Source organism: Scyliorhinus torazame, chromosome 17 (assembly GCF_047496885.1).
Source record: "Scyliorhinus torazame isolate Kashiwa2021f chromosome 17, sScyTor2.1, whole genome shotgun sequence".
Taxonomy (NCBI): domain Eukaryota; kingdom Metazoa; phylum Chordata; class Chondrichthyes; order Carcharhiniformes; family Scyliorhinidae; genus Scyliorhinus; species Scyliorhinus torazame.
This window is the reverse complement of record NC_092723.1, coordinates 122,574,791-122,593,276: the sequence shown is the minus strand read 5'-3', so window position 1 is coordinate 122,593,276 and position 18,486 is coordinate 122,574,791. Positions and strand designations below refer to the sequence as shown.

Below are 18,486 nucleotides of genomic sequence, written 5' to 3'. Positions count from 1 at the left end.
CGTACCTTTCTTTGTTCTTAATCAAGGAATTTAATGTGGATAAACATTCAGCCCCATGTTAAAAATACAATTATTATCCATGTCAATAATAGATGCACTGGCGGTTACTATTGTAATCCACTATTATTTCAGAGACTTTACACGTCTCAACTTTCAATACCCGAGTATGACCAAGAAGGTAGGCTACTTGACATTTAGCGGCTCAATAATAGGGCTGATTTGATGAGCCTGTGAAAAACAGTGATGTAACGCTTATTTACTTTAATCACCGCCCTAGGCACCTACGTGGTTGCTATTTACATTAACAGCAATAAGAAACAGACTCAAATCTTTACATGTTTTCTGGAGATTTTTTGTTCCAAAACTGAATACTTGAAATGCAGCAGAAATATTCGCTGGGATTTCTGAAATCCATATTCATGGTATCTCAGTGTTAATCCAATTTGAAGAGATGTGACAGCCATCAATGTGTTGAGCCTGAATTCATCACATTCATTTTCAGTTTTCATTATGGAAGTGGTGAAAGGCAAAAACAGCCGGCGGGTTTACAGAGAAATTCATCAGTACTACACAGACCATTTCATTAGCTTTGGCACACAAGCAGAAAATATGAGAGTCCACTTTGCCAGTCCACAGCAGGCGCCATCTCCCTGGCTCTACACTCATCTCAACAACAAGGACTCCTACGTCAGACTCCTATTCATTGACTACAGCTCTGCCTTCAACGCCAGAATCCCAGCCAAGCACATATCAAAACTCCAAAACCAGGGTCTTGGCTCCTCCCTCTGCAAATGGACCCTTGACTTCCTGACCCATAGACCATAATCAGTAAGGATAAGCAACGACACCTCAACGATAGTCCTCAATACCGGGGCCCCGCAAGGCTTCGTACTTAGCCCCCTACTATATTCCCTATACACACACGACCGTGTGGCATAATTTGGCTCCAATTCCATCTACATGTTTGCTGATGACACGACCACAGTGGGTCGGTTCTCGAACAACGGTGAGTCAGATTACAGGAGGGAGATAGTAACCTAATGGCAACAACACTCTCTCCCTCAATGTCAGCAACTATGGAGCTGGTCATTGACTTCAGGAAGAGAAGTATTGTACACACCCCTGTCTGCGTCAATGGTGCCAAGGTGGAGATGGTTGATAGTTTCAAATTCCTAGGTGTGCACATCACCAACAATCTGTCCTGGTATACCCACATCGATGTTACGACCAAGAAAGCACAACAGTGCCTATACTTCCTCAGGAAACGAAGGAAATTTGGCATGCCCCACATTGACTCTTACCAATTTTTCAAGATGCACGACAGAAAGCATCCTATCTGGCTGCATCACAGCTTCGCATGGCAACTGCTCGGCCCAAGATCATAAGAAACTACAGGGTCGTTAACACCAGTCCATCATGCAAAATCATTTCTCATCCATTGACTCTGACTACATAATGAAAGACCCCACCCACCCGGGTTATTCTCTCTTCCAATCAGGCAGAAGTTACAAAAGTCTGAGAACACGCATGAACAGGTTCAAAAACAGCTTCTTCCCCACTGTTACCAGACTCCTGAATAACTCTCTTGTGGACTGAACTGATCTCTTCACACATCTTCTCTACTGAGTAGTACTACATTCCGTATGCTTCACCAATGCCTATGTCTATGTATTTACATTGTGTATTTATGCATGTCCTATGTTTTTTCATACATGGAACAATCTGTCTGGACTGTATGCAGAACAATATCTTTCACTGTACCTCGGTTAATGTGACAATAAACCAAATCCAAAAACTGAAAATTCTCATCCTTGTTTTCAAATACTTATATGGCATCAGCCCTTCCCGTCTCTGTAACCTCCGAGATCATGGCACAGTGGTTAGCATCACTCCCTCACAGTGCCAGGGATCTAGGTTCAATTGCGGCCTTGCGTGACTGTCTGTGTTGGGTTTGCACTATCTCCCTGTGACTGCGTGGGTTTCCTCTGGGTGTTTAGGTTTCCTCGCACAGTACAAAGATATACTGATTAGGTGAATTGGCCTTGCTAAATTGCTGCTTAGTGTCGAAAAGATGTGCAGGTTAGGTGGAGTTATGGGGCGAGGGTGCGGATTGGGCCTAGATAGGGTACTCTTTCAGAGAGTTGGTGCAGACTCAATGGGCTGAATGACCTCCTTCTACACTGTACGGATTCTATTCTATGATCTCTGTGCTGTTTCAATTGTGACCTCTTGCGCATTCCTGCTTTTAATCATGCATTGGAGATGTACCTTTAGTGGCCAGGGGCTATAAGCTCTGGAAATCCTTCTAAGGACCTCTCCCTCTCCTCCTTTGAGACATTCCTTAAAATATACCTTTCAACAAAATTCTTGATCACTTTTCCTAAAATCTCCCAATGTGACTCAGTCTCACATTTTGTTTGATAACATTCCTAACAAATGCCTTAGGGTGGTTTCTTTGAGCTGTTATGTAAATGAAAGGTGTAGCTGTTGCCCATGTACACATTTCTGTAATACCTGAACAAAACCCGACCAGCATGCCTCAGCACCACAAAACACTTCTGTGCAATCTGTACTCGTCCCAGTTGCTCGACATTGAGTTTTGTCTTTGTTTAGAGTTGGGTTTGAAGAGCCCTTGTTACACAGGGAAAGGGCTGGGACAAGGGTGTGCAATGGCTGGGCCTGAGAGAGCGCCCATGGTCTTAACCCATAGATCTCTCTGTAGGACACAAGGATGTGCTGCTTTCATCAATTGTTTCTTTGGATTGTGAGTGAGAAATTAAGCTTTTACCAGCCCAAACCAAGGCGAGAGCCAAATAGCGGAGCCCCCCTTTGGAGCAAGCTTGACTACAGCTAGGAATTCTTGGTCCTAATACCCGAACATCTCCAAAATCTACCCTTTCCAAATTTATTGCATTTATTTGTCAGATTTATCCAACTTTTTGCACGTGCCAATTATTTCCACAATGAGAAGCTGAGAGAAGAATAATACATATACATACGCACACACCTACTGCACAGCCACACAGATAAACACATAGCTAAAGTTCCCTTTGATAATAACTGTACCATTACCTCAGCTCTTGAGCTGTCAGTCCTCACTGATGTCAGCGGGACTTGAGGAATGATTAAGTCAGAAACAACAGAAATACAGTTTAAAATAGTTAAGCAGGAGCTCAAATGACTCCTGTTTCCTAACAATAAACAAAATGCAAGTATCTGATTGAGAAACCTCCTCTTTAGAGTCAGCACAATTTGTATAAGGAATGGATAGCTCAGCGAGACAGAGTAGCAGCTGAATGAATCTATCTGACATTGCGTAAATGGGATCAAATGAGACCGAGAGTTTGAGGTGATTTGTGTCCATTCCCACCGATATATTTGAGAAGTGTTGCTAAGTTTTGGTTGGTTCTTAATTTGGCTCTATTTAATCATGTTTGCTCAAGAGTCGCCAGGTATCTTTCGACACCGCCACAAGGTTCAGAACCGAATACTGATCAATGACTCGATACACCAGTTAGTAAGTTCAAAAGCATTGCTCATTTAGTTACACACAGTCAAATCTACTCATGCATAAACTCTACAAACTAAACTACCACTATTACTAAAGCCTATACTTAGCTTTGGGCGCCCACTCAGTCAGAGGAACAATGGTCGTTGCTCGGTTCTGAGGTTGCTGGGTTGAGCTGTTTACAGGGTAGCACCTAGGAGCGTCTATCTCGTAGCGTGTGTTGACTTGGAACTTACTTGGTCTGTTGCAGCTGCTAGGCAGGTCTCTCTCTTCGGTGAGAGCCAAAGCCAAAGGAGGAAGATTCTCCCTTGGGTGATACCTCTTATACTGAAAAGGACTTCGCGCTCTTTTGGGCAGGCCTTGAACTTGGCCTCGACTAATTGGGTCTTTCTCAATCAGTTGTATCGATTTTCCTCCAATAGAGGGGTGGTTCCCTGATCGCTGGGCGTGTTCTGGTGACTGTCAGTCTGCTTTGTCTTAGCTTCTTCTGGCGCCGGGGAGTCTGTCCTAACATTGCGTATCTAAATGTTTCCCCTTTGTCCCAGGAGATGGTTCATTAGTATGTAGATCGTTTGGTAGTTTCTGTCCTCTGAGCGTTTAAGGTTCTAATCAACAGACAGAGCTTGCACCTGCTTGTTTCTTAGCATTGTCCAATTTTCCCTGCATTCTTTGCGGGTGTCCATTTTCTAATCGGGACGTGGCCATCCCAGATGGCTACAGAAGAAATAATCAGGCTCTTTCAATTTTTTACATAATAATGTACCAGCGTAGGTACATCCTGTTCTACTGACAAGGGCAGAGTCAAGCCCTCCGTACGTGCAGCAGCTGTTTGGACACTGCCGATAGAAATGGATAAGTGTGGGAAAATCTTAAAAGGGTTTGAAGCAACTTTTCCTGTTTGGGTTTTGTATCTTCCACAGTTCCCAGATTGCACCACAGGAACTTCCTTATCTGGACTTCATTGAGTACCAGAAAGAGGTATGCAGAGGGCAGCACGGTGGAGCAAATGGTTAGCACTGCTGCCTCACGGCGCCGAGGTCCCAGGTTCGATCCCGGCTCTGGGTCACTGTCCGTGTGGAGTTTGCACATTGGGTTGTGGGGGTTTCACGAGGTGGATTGGCCATGCTAAATTGCCCCTTAATTGGAAAAAATGAATTTATTTTTAAAAAGAAAGAGGAATGCAGGTACATTACCAAGATATTCATTATATTATATATAGTGACAGCCAAGGCCTCCTAATTTCTCACTCAATTAGTTCACGCTCCTTCACCACTCTTGGGTAAATATCCAGCAGGAAGACAAGAAATTCTTTCTGATCATCTTGACCTGCTGCACATAACAATAAGAACACACGGAGTCTTGCTTCTTTCACGAAAGTCACGCTGCCCCTATTTGACTCTCCTAACTGTCATTGCTTTTTCACAGTACATCAGTTTCAGTGACGAATGGATCGAACCTTTAGCTTTAATTGTTAAACACAGGGCACTCGGTAAAACCACAAATTTTATTATAATCGCTAAAATTACAAATGGAATTTTACAAAAAAGTCATCAGCAGAGTACTCAAACCAAGATCAATGGCAGAAGACTTGGAATAAATGTGATTTGTGCACAACTTCTCGACTGCCAGTATAGGATAACAGCACTATGAGCAGAGAGACTGTTACATGAATCCTTTGAAAAGCTTCAGGACAAAATCTGAAGGACCTGACGTATTCGCTCAATCTTTGCAGGGCTGTCCTCAGTGGAACCATCTGTTCAAGTGAAAACATATGGGGAAATATTATGTTTCTTTGTCCGCATTAATGTAAAGAACTGATACCTAATGAGCTCAATAGATCATTATTTCATTCTTTAACTCAGAGGCTCCCTTTCCCCTTCTTGTCCAAGCAGTTCTAAATCAACAGAACACTGCCATGTAAGGCACTGCTTCATCTGTACTGGTCTCCTGCCTGGTACCCTGCTTGGAAACCAGCCTATTAAAAGGATTAAATGTGTTGGGAAAGCAGAATTGAAGAAATAAGGAAGGAAGGAAAGAAGGATGGACTTGCATTTATATAACTCCTTTTAAATGCCTGGATGCCACAAAGCAGGTGACAGCCAATGAGATGTAGTCACTGTTGTAACGTATGAAACACAAAAGATAGGGCAGCACGGCGGCGCAGTGGTTAGCACTGCTGCCTCATGGTGCTGAGGACCTGGGTTCGATCCCAGCCCCGGGTCACCGTCCATGTGTAGCTTGCACATTCTCCCCCTTGTCTGCATGGGTCTCACCCCCACAAGCCAAAAAGATGCACAGGGTAGATAGATTGGCCACTCTAAATTGCCCCTTAATTAGAAAAAAAAAGAATTGGGTACTCTAAACTTTAAACATAACAGACATTTTGCACGTGACCAGCTCCCAGGGACAGCAATGCGATAATGACCAGATATTTTGTTTTACAGTGTGATTAATTTTATTTATTTATTTTTTGATAAATTTAGAGTACCCAATTCATTTTTACAATTAAGGGGCAATTTTAGCATGGGCAATCCACCTAGCCCGCACATCTTTGGGTTGTGGGGGCGAAACCCTCGCAGACACGGGAGAATGTGCAAACTCCACACGGACAGTGACCCAGAGCCGGGATCGAATCTGGGACCTCGGCGCCGTGAGGCAGCAGGGCTAACCCACTGTGCCACCGTGCTGCCCCAATTTTATTTTTTAAGTGTTGTCACGGTTGTAATTATACGGAAGGTATGTGTATTAGATGAAAGATGTTAAGTGCCTTTCTCATCCAACTGAGAGGTTGCTTATAGCCACAAATCTTTAGTCAGCCAAATATCCAAACATCTTCTTTGCAAATGGAAGCTGTTGAGCTTAATGCAATCATATTTCATGAGTCAGTGCATATTACTGTGGTCGTGTCATACCAAGCTTGCTGTCTATTAATTTCCTCTGTTCCTGTTCTGTAAAAGGACCAGCAGAAACTTTCCAACAAGTTGATTCTCAATCCAGTGCAAATTCTGTGGGTACCAGCCCATGTGAAACCTCGCATGCATTCTCGAATGTCCAATAACACAAAATATGTTGATTATCTTATATAATTGAACAATAAAATTATTTTTTCTGCAACGTAGGGCCGGGGTGGGGGGGGAAGAGAGAACTCTAGGTGGGGAACTGACTGATAATGTCCCAAGATTGTTAAACTCCATAAATTGGGCGGAATCCAGACTTCCGATTTGCTCACTCATTTCTGACACGCCCGCTCCCAGTGGGCCGGGTAAGTAAAAATCTAGGCTCATATCCCAAGCTGATCATACAAAGTACTTACCTGTAGTTTCCAGGTCCTCCATCAATGCCTCTGCTTTCTGAATGGTTACCTCCCGAGCATTTCCCTTTAGGCCATCCAGATAGTTCAGCAATGCGGTGAAATGTTTGTCAGACATCTATATAGAAGCAGAAAATGAGAAATAACTTAGGAAGGAAATTTGTCTCAAAATATTCCCAAATCCAATGGTTGATAGAAGAGCCACTCCTTAGTAACTCTTGGGGTGGGATTTACCGACCAACCCACTGCGTTTATTTCGGCGGTGGCGGAGGCAACCCACCAGCGGAATTTTCTTGTCCCGCCCTTGTCAACGGGATTTGTCGGCGGAAAACCCGTGCGCTGTCGGTAGGACTGGAATATCCTGTCGGCGTGAACACCCGGTAACTTCTAACTGTTAATTTACATTTTCTGAAATGATCAAGCATATTATTTGATGGACTATTAAGATTGACGATCATGGTTTTAAAATACCACGGTACAAAGTGTACTGGTCCCAACTTCCAAAAGCTCAGAGTCAACAAGCATTATTGCTGCGCCACTTATTAGGTTGTGGGAACTCATGATTTGTCTGTTGAATCCCTATAGCAATTTCTGTCTGTCTTTGTTTTCTTAACAAACATCAAGGTCAAATTCAGGCAACAGCTGTATGTGGACATGCTGCTTATTAAAAGCAGAAAAAAACTCCAGCAAATGCTGAAACCAGAGAATGAGTAACAATGAACAAGTGGACAGAAAGCATTCACATAGCACCTTGCATGACCTTGGAACATCCCAAAGCATTTTAACAGCCAGCGAAGTACTTTTGAACTGCAGTTCAGGTTGCAATATCGGAAACACGTTAGCCGATTTGCATGTCAACAAGGTCCCACAACAAGAAACGTGGCGATGGCCAGATCGTGTGTCTTTTACTGATGAAAGAGGTTAACTGCTAATGAAAGAGATTGCCTGGGCCTCTGGGAATACTCTGTGACGCTTCTTTGAATAATGCCATGGTATCTTCCATATCCACGTGCACAAGAATGTTGGAGAATTAGTATTCTGCTATATCAGTGCCGAATGAGCTTTTCAATTGTGCCAATGCAGGTTTTACAGTTGTCCTGTACTAGTTAAGTGTGGTGTGCTGCAGCTTGCTTGCTATTTTCTTGCTGTTGGCAATGGGGATGAACAGTGAAAGGCTCTGGTGCCATTGCTACAGACTGCAATCAGCAGAGGGAGTCAACCTGGCTGCTCAGTAAGCCTCAACGTTACACACATGTTCACAACACCACTAAAATTATGACAATAATTCATATGATGTAAGTCAGCATATTATAAAACCCAATTAAAGTAAAGGAAGGTATAGGTGGAAATATTCTTGATCATTGGGGGCTATTTTACGTGGAACAGCTATCCTAAGGATGGACGCTGCTCAGTAACATTGGTCACAATCTTTAGCAGTGATCCACCTGATGGCCACTCTAGAGTTATCTAGAATAAGGTAGATCACACAACAAAATGGCATCTTCAATGCAGTAAAAAAATCCCAGGGCATTTGACAAGAGCTGAAAAGAAACATTTATGCTGAGATGCAGATGGGAGATATTATATGGGGTTTAAATGGAGGAGGAGTTTGGGGAGGGAATTCAAGAGCATTGGAATGATATAACAGAAAGAACAGCTGCTATTGGGATGCACAAGAGGCGAGACTCAAAGAAAACAGAGTTAAGGTAGGTTTGTAGGAATGACTAATGGAGAAGTGAGGCTGTGAAAGGATTTAAGACCAGCTTTGAACATTTTATATTTGAGTCGTTTAGGGAAACTGGAACCTATAATAGTTGGCCTGGACTGAACTATCAGCTGTGGCCCAGATAGTAACAGCTTCACCTCTAAATCACAAAGTTGATTCAGAGAATCTACTCCAGAGACTTGAGCACAACAGTGAAAGCTGACCCTGCCGAGCAGTTCTGGGGGAGACTGCCAGAGGTGCCGTCTGCCAGATATCCCCTCCGCAGATGGAAAAGTTCGATTTCTAAGATGGACTCATACTCAGGTGCTCTGGCTAATATGTATACCTCAATCACCATCAAAACAGATCATACAGTCATTATTACATTGCTGTTTGTGTGAACTCGCTAAATGTTGGAACTGATTATTGTATTTCCCCAAGTTAATTATTACATTTTTTAAAGCATTTCATGGGCTGCAAAGTGCTTTGTGGTGTCCTGAAGTCATGAACGACACTATGGGGGGGGATTTTCTGTCCCTTCCCACTGAAAGGATTGCCTGGTCCCATCAAAGCCCCCCCTCACTCTGCAGGTGAGCCATGCCGCAGACTTCCTGCTGGCAGTCAATGGTGAGCTGCCTCCGCCATGGAAAACACATTGTGTGTGCGTGTGTATGTACGTGTGTATGTGTGCGTGTGTATGTATGTGTGCGTGTGTATGCATATGTATGTGTGTGCATGTTTATATGTATGTGTGTATGCGTCTATGTGTGCATGTGTGTGTATGTAGTGTGTGTGTGTATGTGTATGTATGTGTGTGTGTGTGTGCGCTTGTGTATGTGCGTGCAGTCAATCCGGCCTATGTCTATGTTTTACGTTTTTCAAAGCAAACAAATTATGTCTCCACATTTCCTTCCCTTTCATCAAGATGTCATTTTCATTAAAAAAAAAACATCTACAATTAATTTCTTGTTCACTCTTTTCTTATCTCTAAACAATTTCTGAAGATGTTTGGTCTTCTTCTAATGAAGGATTTGATATGATCTTTAAGCGGTGAGATTTGCGGTCTCAAAACAAGTCGTTTTTCTCGAAATCTGAAAGAGTTCCTTTTGCACAAGTTTAGCTTATTTTTATGTTGATATTCTTAACTTTCCTTTCTCATAAGTGGCATCATCCCACGTGATGTTCTACCTCCCTGCAGACTTATTACGTTAGTCAATCTCTAGCCCATCCTTTCCCTCCAGTTTAAATCTGTACCACTCTGTAGCTTTGGGCTTCTAAAACCCATGCCATCTCACGGCCTCGCCTTAGATGTTGTTAACTCTGAAAAATAAGAATCCATAGAATCCATTCGGCCCATCGAGTCTGCGCCAACCCTCCGAAAGAGCACTCGGCCTAGGCCTACTTCCCAGCCCTATCACTGTAACCACATGCATTGATCATGGCCAATCCACCTAAGGTGGGCTGCGGGAGAAAGCTAGAGTACCAGTGGAGAACGTGGAAATTCCACACTGACAGTCACCCAAGGTCAAAACCGAACTCTGTTCCCTTAGCACTACTGCAGATATCTTTCAGGTCTCTCACATTCCAATGCCTTTTCAACTTTCTGTGACTTTATTGAACAGTAATCTGTTCTGGTTTTCAGTTTCCTCTGTTCCATTAACTCCAGACTTCTTAGAAACGTCTCTTCATTTCTCTAGTTTTCCTAACTAGCTGCACTTTAGGTTTTCAGCATCTATTGTCTTAACCGTTACTCCATAGTATGACTTTTCTTCTAGCAAGGCTGAGAGAGATGTACCCTCTTCAGCCTTCTAAAACCAACTGCTTCTAGTGGAGCTGTGAGAGCTGCCTTCTCTTTCATTATCTATCTCCAACTGCAATCAAATTTGTTAAACTAAGGCAAGGTGCCACAGTGGTTAGCACTGCTGCCTCATGGCTCTGAGAACCCGGGTCTGATCCCAGCCCCAGGTCACCAGGTCTGTGCGGAGTTTACACATTCTCCCCATATTTGCATGGGTCTCACCCCCACAACCCAAAATTATGTGTAAGCTAGGTAGATTGGTCACCCTAAATTGCCCCTTAATTGGAAAAAATGAATTGGGTATTCTAAATTTATTTTTAAAAATTAGTTAAACTAAAACTTAAAAGCTTCTCTACCTGACAAGGTCTAGTTGCTGAATAACCACTCCTGATTTATTTACTCTTCACACCTTAGCCCTCTTTAAGCACAATAAAATCACTGTTGAAATTGAAACCAGCTCCCGCACTTACAAACACCTTTGTCCAGCATGAATCTAACTAAGATTTTACTCTTCCAGGCACAGAAACATTAAATTAAAACAACTTAAAAATATACCTTATTTCTAATGCCTACCATAGGTTTTAGGTCAGGATCTGCCGTGATAACTGAATATCCAACCAAGGATTATGGAGATAAGGCTGGAAAGTGAAGTTGCAGATTATCATATCAGATCAGTCATGATCTTATTGAATGGTGGAGCAGACTCAACGGGCCGAATGGCCTACTTCTGCTCCTATCTCTTATAGTCTAAAGAGACCAACGTCTGGAAGAAAGGAAAAAGTTTCTTGCGGTAATTCTTCTGACCAATTGTCCCTCAAGCCGCCATCATTTCCTGGGTGGCATAACAGCTTACCTGGGCCTTGGGGGCAGTCCGAAGGTAGCTCATTTTAAAATCATTTTTGTACAATCCCATCCCAAGGCAATGTTCAGGGATTGGGGCCTCTGAGAGTCGATGCTTTCCTTTTCAGCAGTCATCTGCACTCCAATTTCTTCTCCCTTTTGCTGGTGGGGCTAGGCCCTGTCCGGAGAGTGGGGCGGAAAGGTGCGTTGCTAGAGCTTGTGATCAAGATCAAGAAAGCAGATAGCCACAAAGCTCCCTCAAAAAAACACCCCCAGTAGGCAGCACTGTGGCGCAGTGGGTTAGCACTGCGGCCTCACGGCGCTGAGGTCCCAGGTTCGATCCCAGCTCTGGGTCACTGTCCGTGTGGAATTTGCACATTCTCCCCGTTTTCACGTAGGTTTCGCCCCAATCCAAAAATGTGCAGGCTTGGTGGATTGGCCACGCTAAATTGCCCCTTAATTGGAAGAAATGAATTGGGTACTCTAAATATTTTTTAAAACACCCCCAGAGAATGATTTCACAATGTGGGCAGCACTGTAGCACAGTGGGTAGCGCTGTTGCTTCACAGCTCCAGGGACCCAGTTTCGATTCCCGGCTTGGGTCACTGTCTATGCAGTTTGCACGTTCTCCCAGTGTCTGCGTGGGTTTCCTCCGGCACTCCTCTTTTCTCCCACAATCCAAAGCTGTGCAGGTTAGGTGGATTGGTCACGCTAAATTGCCCTGTAGCGTTAAACATAGGTGGCATTGCTGGGTTACGGGGATAGGGTGGATGTGTGGGCTTAGGTAGGGTGCTCTTTCAGGGGCCAGTGTAGACTCGATGGGCTGAATGGCCTCCTTCTGCACTGTAAATGTTTTGGTTCTATGACAGTAACCTAATATCTGATGATGGAGAATCTCTGTGAGCTTTCACATGATTTCCTGCAATTTTTAAAGTATATCTCCTGTTTTATTTTGCTTTATTAAAATAAAGTCCATCCAGCAATAACAGACTCCATCTTGTGGCTGCAATCTTCTACGCTTGCAGTTAATTACAAGGAAACTCTCTAGCTAATATATATTCCAAACTGACACACTGAGTGAAATGCTCTCATAAGATCAGATGATTATAAGAAATAGGAGCAGCAATATGCCAGTCAAGCCTGTTCCGCCATTCAATAGGATTATGGCTAACCTGATTGTGACCGTAACTCCATTTTGGTGCCAGCCCTCAGAAACCCTGTCAATCAAAAATATTTCCAATTCAGTCTTGACTACGTTCAATAACCCAGCCTCCACTGATCTACATGGAAGAGAATACTGAAGACTAATGACCCTCAGAGAAGAAATTCCTCCTCATCTCCATCTTCAATGTGAGACTCCTGATTTTTACACTATGTCCCCTAGCTTTAGATTCCTCCCATGGGAGGAAATATGCTCTCAGCATCTACCCAGCATCAGCTTGTCATGAATAGACTAGTTAGCGGGTGGCACGGTAGCACAGAGGTTAGCACTGCTGCCTCCCAGCGCTGAAGGCCCGGGTTCGATCTTGGCTCCGGGTCACTGTCCATGTGGAGTTTGCACATTCTCCCTGTGTCTATGTGGGTCTCACCCCCACAACCCAAAGATGTGCAGGGTAGGTGACTTGGCCATGCTAAATTGCCCCTTAATAGAAAAAAATAGAATTGAGTACTCTAAATTTATTTTAAAGAAATGAATAGACTATTTACCTACATAACTTCACACAAACTGCCCGGTTTCCAATTCCGTTAACAGAAACTCAGCTGGCTTGTGAATGGGCTAAACTCTGGAATTGAGCACACTGCTGCTAACTCTGGCAATAATTAACACGGGTGTGTTATTTTCTCCGTCACTCCTTTTGGGGGTTAAATCAACGCTTGCTAATTTAGAATTAATGGCACGTTGGCACAGTGGTTAGCACTGCTGCCTTACAGTGCCAGGGACCCGGGTTCAATTCTCGCTATGGGTGACTGTGTGGAGTTTGCACGTTCTCCCCATGTCTGCGTGTGTTTCTTCCGAGTGCTCTGGTTTCCTCCCACAATCCAAAGATGTTCAGGTTATGTGGATTGGCCATCCCTTAGTGTCCAAAGATGGGTGGGTTAGGTGGAGTTATGAGGTTTCAGGGATAAGACCTAGGTAAGGTGCTCTTTCAGACGGTCTGTGCAGACTCAATGGGCCGAATGGCCTCCTTTTGCACATAAGAATTCTACGATTCTATGAAAATCTCTTCACTGCTCCCAACCACCTCTACGCCAAGCCCCCTCGTACAATACGCAGAGGTTTGAGAAAATGTATATCTTTTGCCATAAATACATTCATGGACTGATATTGCACAGAAGACAATCATTCGGGTCATCATACCCATGCTGGCTCTCTGAAAGAGCTATCTAATTGGTCCTTCTCTTCCGTTTCTTCCCAATACACCTTCTTCCCTTAAGGCATTAACTTGCTCTGCGCGTTTCCATTGATAGTGACAACCCTTTGCTACCCCGGCAAATAACCTGCCCTTCCTGTGTGAACATCAACAGGATATTCAACCCGTGATGTGGGAAGAAAGTCACAGCTGAATCCAATCCTGGGTTCCCATCACAACCTCACGCATCCAGTTTTCAGTCACTGGATAAAAATCAGAAAAAGACAGAAAGAAACTTGCTTTCACGTTTCTCACGATATCGGGGTGTCCAAAAACACTCATTTTTAAAAAATATATATATTTTATTAAAGTTTTTCGATCGAACAAAAATTTCCCATTTTACAACTTTGTAATAATATATACATTGATCATTTTTTAAATAAATAATATGCTAACTAACGGCAACTGCCAACAACAAAATAAGAAACTACAGAAATAATAACTAAAATAGTAACCTTGTGAAATCAAATCTAAATAACTAATATATAAACACACACATTAAACCCCTGAAGACCCAAATGAGCACCTCCCCCCCCCCCCCCCCCCCCCCCCCCCCCGTGCCCTCCCCCCTGGGCTGCTGCTGCTGCCTTTCCTATTTTCCCTTATCGCTCTGCGAGATAGTCGAGGAACGGTTGCCACCGCCCGGTGAACTCCTGAGCCGAACCTCTTAATGCATATTTTATCCGTTCCAGTTTGATAAACCCTGCCATGTCGTTGATCCAGACCTCCAGACCTTAGCTTCTTTCCACATAATTAGAATCCTTCGCCGGGCTACTAGGGACGCAAAGGCCAACACGTCGGCCTCTCTCGCCTCCTGCACTCCCGGCTCTTCTGTAACCCCAAATATAGCCAACCCCCAGCTTGGTTTGACCCGGACCCCCACCACCTTCGAGATCACTTTTGCCACACCCACCCAGAACCCATGCAATACCGGACATGACCAAAACATGTGGGTGTGGTTCGCCGGGCTTCCCGCGCATCTCCCGCACCTATCTTCCACTTCAAAAAACCTACTCAGCCTTGCTCCCGTCATATGCGCCCTGTGTAGAACCTTGAATTGTATCAGGCTGAGCCTGGCACACGAGGACGAAGAGTTTACCCTACTTAGGGCATCTGCCCACAGCCCCTCCTCAATCTCTTCCCCCAGCTCCTCTACCATCATCTCCCCCTCGTCTCTCATTTCCCTATATATATCTGACACCCTGCCATCACCCACCCATGCCCCCAAAATCACTCTGTCCTGGATCTCTTGCGCCGGGAGCTGCGGAAATTCCATCACCTGTTGCCTCACAAATGCCCTCACTTGCATGTAGCGAAATGCATTCCCAGGTGGCAACCCATATTTTTCTGTCAGTGCTCCCAGACTCGCGAACGTCCCGAGCCATCTCCAGTCTTTTCCACGCCGCTCCTTCCCCTTCCCTCATCCACTTACATATCATTGACACGTTGGCGGCCCAATAATAATCACTTAGACTCGGCAGTGCCAGTCCCCCTCTGTCCCTACTGCACTGCAGGAACCCCCTCTTTACTCTTGGGGTCTTTCCAGCCCACACAAAGTTCATAATACTCTTGTCCACCTTCTTAAAAAAGGCCTTTATAATCAGTACAGGGAGGCACTGGAACACAAAAAGAAACCTCGGAAGGACCACCATTTTAACCGCCTGCACCCTGCCCGCCAATGACAGGGGCGCCATGTCCCACTTCCTAAAGTCCTCTTCCATCTGCTCTACCAGTCGTGCCAAGTTAAGCTTATGCAAGGTTCCCCAGTTCCTGGCCACCTGGATCCCTAAATACCGGAAATCTCTTCTTACCCTCCTCAACGGTAAATCGTCTATTCCCCTGCCCTGTTCCCCGGGGTGCATCACAAACAGTTCACTCTTCCCCATATTCAATTTATATCCTGAAAATTCTCCAAACTGAGTGTCTGCATTATCTCAGGCATCCCCTCCACTGGGTCCGCGACATACAACAACAAATCATCCGCATATAATGACACCCGATGCTCTTCTCCTCCTCTAAGTACCCCCCTCCACTTCCTAGAGCCCCTCAGCGCTATGGCCAATGGCTCAATTGCCAGCGCAAACAGTAACGGGGACAGGAGACATCCCTGTCTTGTACCCCTATATAGTCGGAAGTGGTCAGATCGTTGCCTATTTGTAATCACACTTGCCACCGGGGCACTGTACAGGAGCTGAACCCATCTAATGAACCCCTCGCCAAATCCAAATCTCCTCAGTACTTCCCACAGATAGTCCCACTCCACTCTATCAAATGCTTTCTCTGCATCCATCGCCACCACTATCTCCGCCTCCCCTCCGGTGGGGGCATCATCATCACCCCCAGCAGCCTTCGTATATTAGCATTCAATTGCCTCCCTTTAACAAACCCCGTTTGATCATCATGCACCACCCCAGGGACACAGTCCTCTATCCTCGTCGCCAACACCTTGGCCAAAAGCTTGGCATCTACGTTCAAGAAGGAAATAGGCCTGTATGACCCGCACTGCAGCGGGTCTTTGTCTCTTTTCAGGATCAGCTATATCGTCGCCTCCGACATCGTCGGGGGTAGTGTCCCCTTTTCCCTAGCCTCATTAAAGGTTCTCGTCAGAAGTGGGGCCAGCAGGTCCACGTATTTCCTATAGAACTCCACCGGGAACCCATCCGGTCCCGGGGCCTTCCCTGCCTGCATGTTCCCAATTCCTTTTACCACCTCCTCCATCTCAATCTGTGCTCCCAGTCCTGTCATCTCCTGTTCCTCAACCTTCAGGAACTCCAGCTGGTCTAGGAAACGCTTCATTCCCTCTTTCCCTTCCGGGGGTTGAGCCTTATATAGCCTCTCGTAAAATACCTTAAACACCCCGTTCACCCTCTCCGCTCCCCGTTCCATCTTTCCCTCCTCTTCTCTAACTCCTCCGATCTCTCTCGCCGCCCCCCTCTTCCTAAGTTGTTGGGCCAGCAGCCGGCTCGCCTTCTCTCCATATTCATACTGCACTCCCTGTGCCTTCCTCCATTGTGCCTCCGCCTTACCCGTGGTCTACAAGTCAAAGTCCGTGTGCAATCGCCGTCTTTCCCTGTATAGCCCTTCATCTGGAGCCTCCGCCTATTGCCTATCCACCCTCAAAATCTCCCCCAACAATCTCTCCCTTTCTTTACCCTCGTGTTTCCCCTTATGGGCCCTTATGGAGATCAGCTCCCCTCTAACCACCGCCTTCAGCGCCTCCCAGACCACTCCCACCTGGACCTCTCCATCATCATTGATCTCTAGGTACCTTTCAATACATCCCCTCACCCTTACACATACCCCCTCGTCCGCCAACAGTCCCATATCTAATCTCCAGAGTGGGCGCTGCTCCTTTTCCTCTCCTACTTCCAGATCTACCCAATGTGGGGCATGATCTGAAATGGCTATAGCCGAATACTCCGTTCCTGCCACCTTCGGGATCAGCGCCCTTCCCAGGACAAAGAAGTCTATCCGGGAGTACACTTTGTGGACATGGGAGAAGAAGGAAAACTCTTTACTCCTTGGTCTAGTAAATCTCCAGGGATCCACTCCTCCCATCTGCTCCATAAAGCCCTTAAGCACCTTGGCCGCTGCCAGCCTCCTCCTGGTCCTAGATCTGGACTGGTCCAGCCCTGGGTCCAGCACCGTGTTGAAGCCCCCCACCATTACCAACTTTCCCATCTCCAGGTCCGGGATGCGCCCCAACATACGCTTCATAAAGTTCGCATCATCCCAGTTCGGGGCATATACGTTCACCAGCACCACCGCCTCACCTTGCAATCTGCCACTCACCATCACGTATCTACCCCCACTGTCCACCACTGTAGTCTTCGCCTCAAACAATACCCGTTTCCCCACCAGTATTGCCACCCCTCTATTTTTCGCATCCAAGCCCGAGTGGAATACCTGTCCCACCCATCCTTTTCTTAATCTGACCTGATCCGCCAGTTTCAGGTGCGTCTCCTGAAGCATGACCACATCTGCCTTTAGCTTCTTTAGGTGCGCAAATACCCTTGCCCTCTTAATCGGCCCATTCAACCCTCTCACGTTCCACGTGATCAACCGGGTTGGGGGGCTCTTTACCCCCCCCCCCCCTCGTCGACTAGCCATCCCCTTTTTTAGACCAGCTCCTTACCCGGTTCCCACGCACCCGCTTATCCCCCGGACAGTGCCCTCCCGTCCCGACCATCCCATCCTGTAACAGCTCCCCTTTCCCCTTAACAGCAGAAACCCAGTTAAACCCCCCCCAACCGCTAGATCCCTCTCTAGCTTAGTTGCTCCCCCCATATTGCTTCCGGAAGTCAGCAAACTCTGGCTTCCCCCGTTTATCCTTAGCCTCCCATTATGTGAGGCCCCCTCCTTCCTGCGCCCCCTTTTCCCGCCACAATTTCCATAGCGCGGGAACAAAGCCCGCGCGTCCCTCTCGGCCCCGCCCCTGATGGCGCAGCTCCCTCTCTACTTCCCCCTCCCCTTCCCCACCGGCGCCCACATTTCTTCGTGTCCCCTCCCTTTGAGGGGAAAGAAAATTTTCCCCCATCTGATTCACAGTCCCTTGCCACCACCTCGCTACTTCATTTCAAACACTCTTTCTCAAATCTAGTCCAACTTCTCCTCTTCAATAAATGTCCACGCTTCCTCTGCCGTCTCGAAGTAGTGGTGTTTACCCTGGTGTGCAACCCACAGTCTTGCCGGCTGCAACATTCTGAATTTCACTTTCCTCTTGTGGAGCACCGCCTTGGCCCGATTGAAACTCGCCCTCCTTCTCGCCACCTCCGCACTCCAATCCTGATACACGTGGATCACTGCGTTCTCCCACCTGCTGCTCCGTGTCTTTTTCGCCCATCTCAGGACCATCTCCCTGTCCTTGTCACGGTGGAACCTCACCACTATTGCTCGAGGTATTTCTCCTGCCTT

The 18,486-nt window shown here is 45.9% G+C and overlaps 1 protein-coding gene across 5 annotated transcripts in view; it reads right to left on the bottom strand.

Moving 5' to 3' along the window:
• Window positions 1-4,993: 4,993 nt before the first annotated feature.
• Window positions 4,994-18,486, bottom strand: part of chlsn (cholesin) — a 540,096-nt gene continuing 526,603 nt past the window's right edge. For all 5 annotated transcript variants that reach the window (XM_072480989.1, XM_072480992.1, XM_072480991.1 and 2 more), the window contains exons 4-5: window positions 6,822-6,936; window positions 4,994-5,261 (exon numbers count right to left, since the gene is read on the bottom strand). In XM_072480989.1, coding sequence (XP_072337090.1) covers window positions 5,194-5,261; window positions 6,822-6,936 — 183 coding nt within the window. In that variant the 3' untranslated portion in view covers window positions 4,994-5,193. The remainder of the gene's footprint in view (window positions 5,262-6,821; window positions 6,937-18,486) is intronic.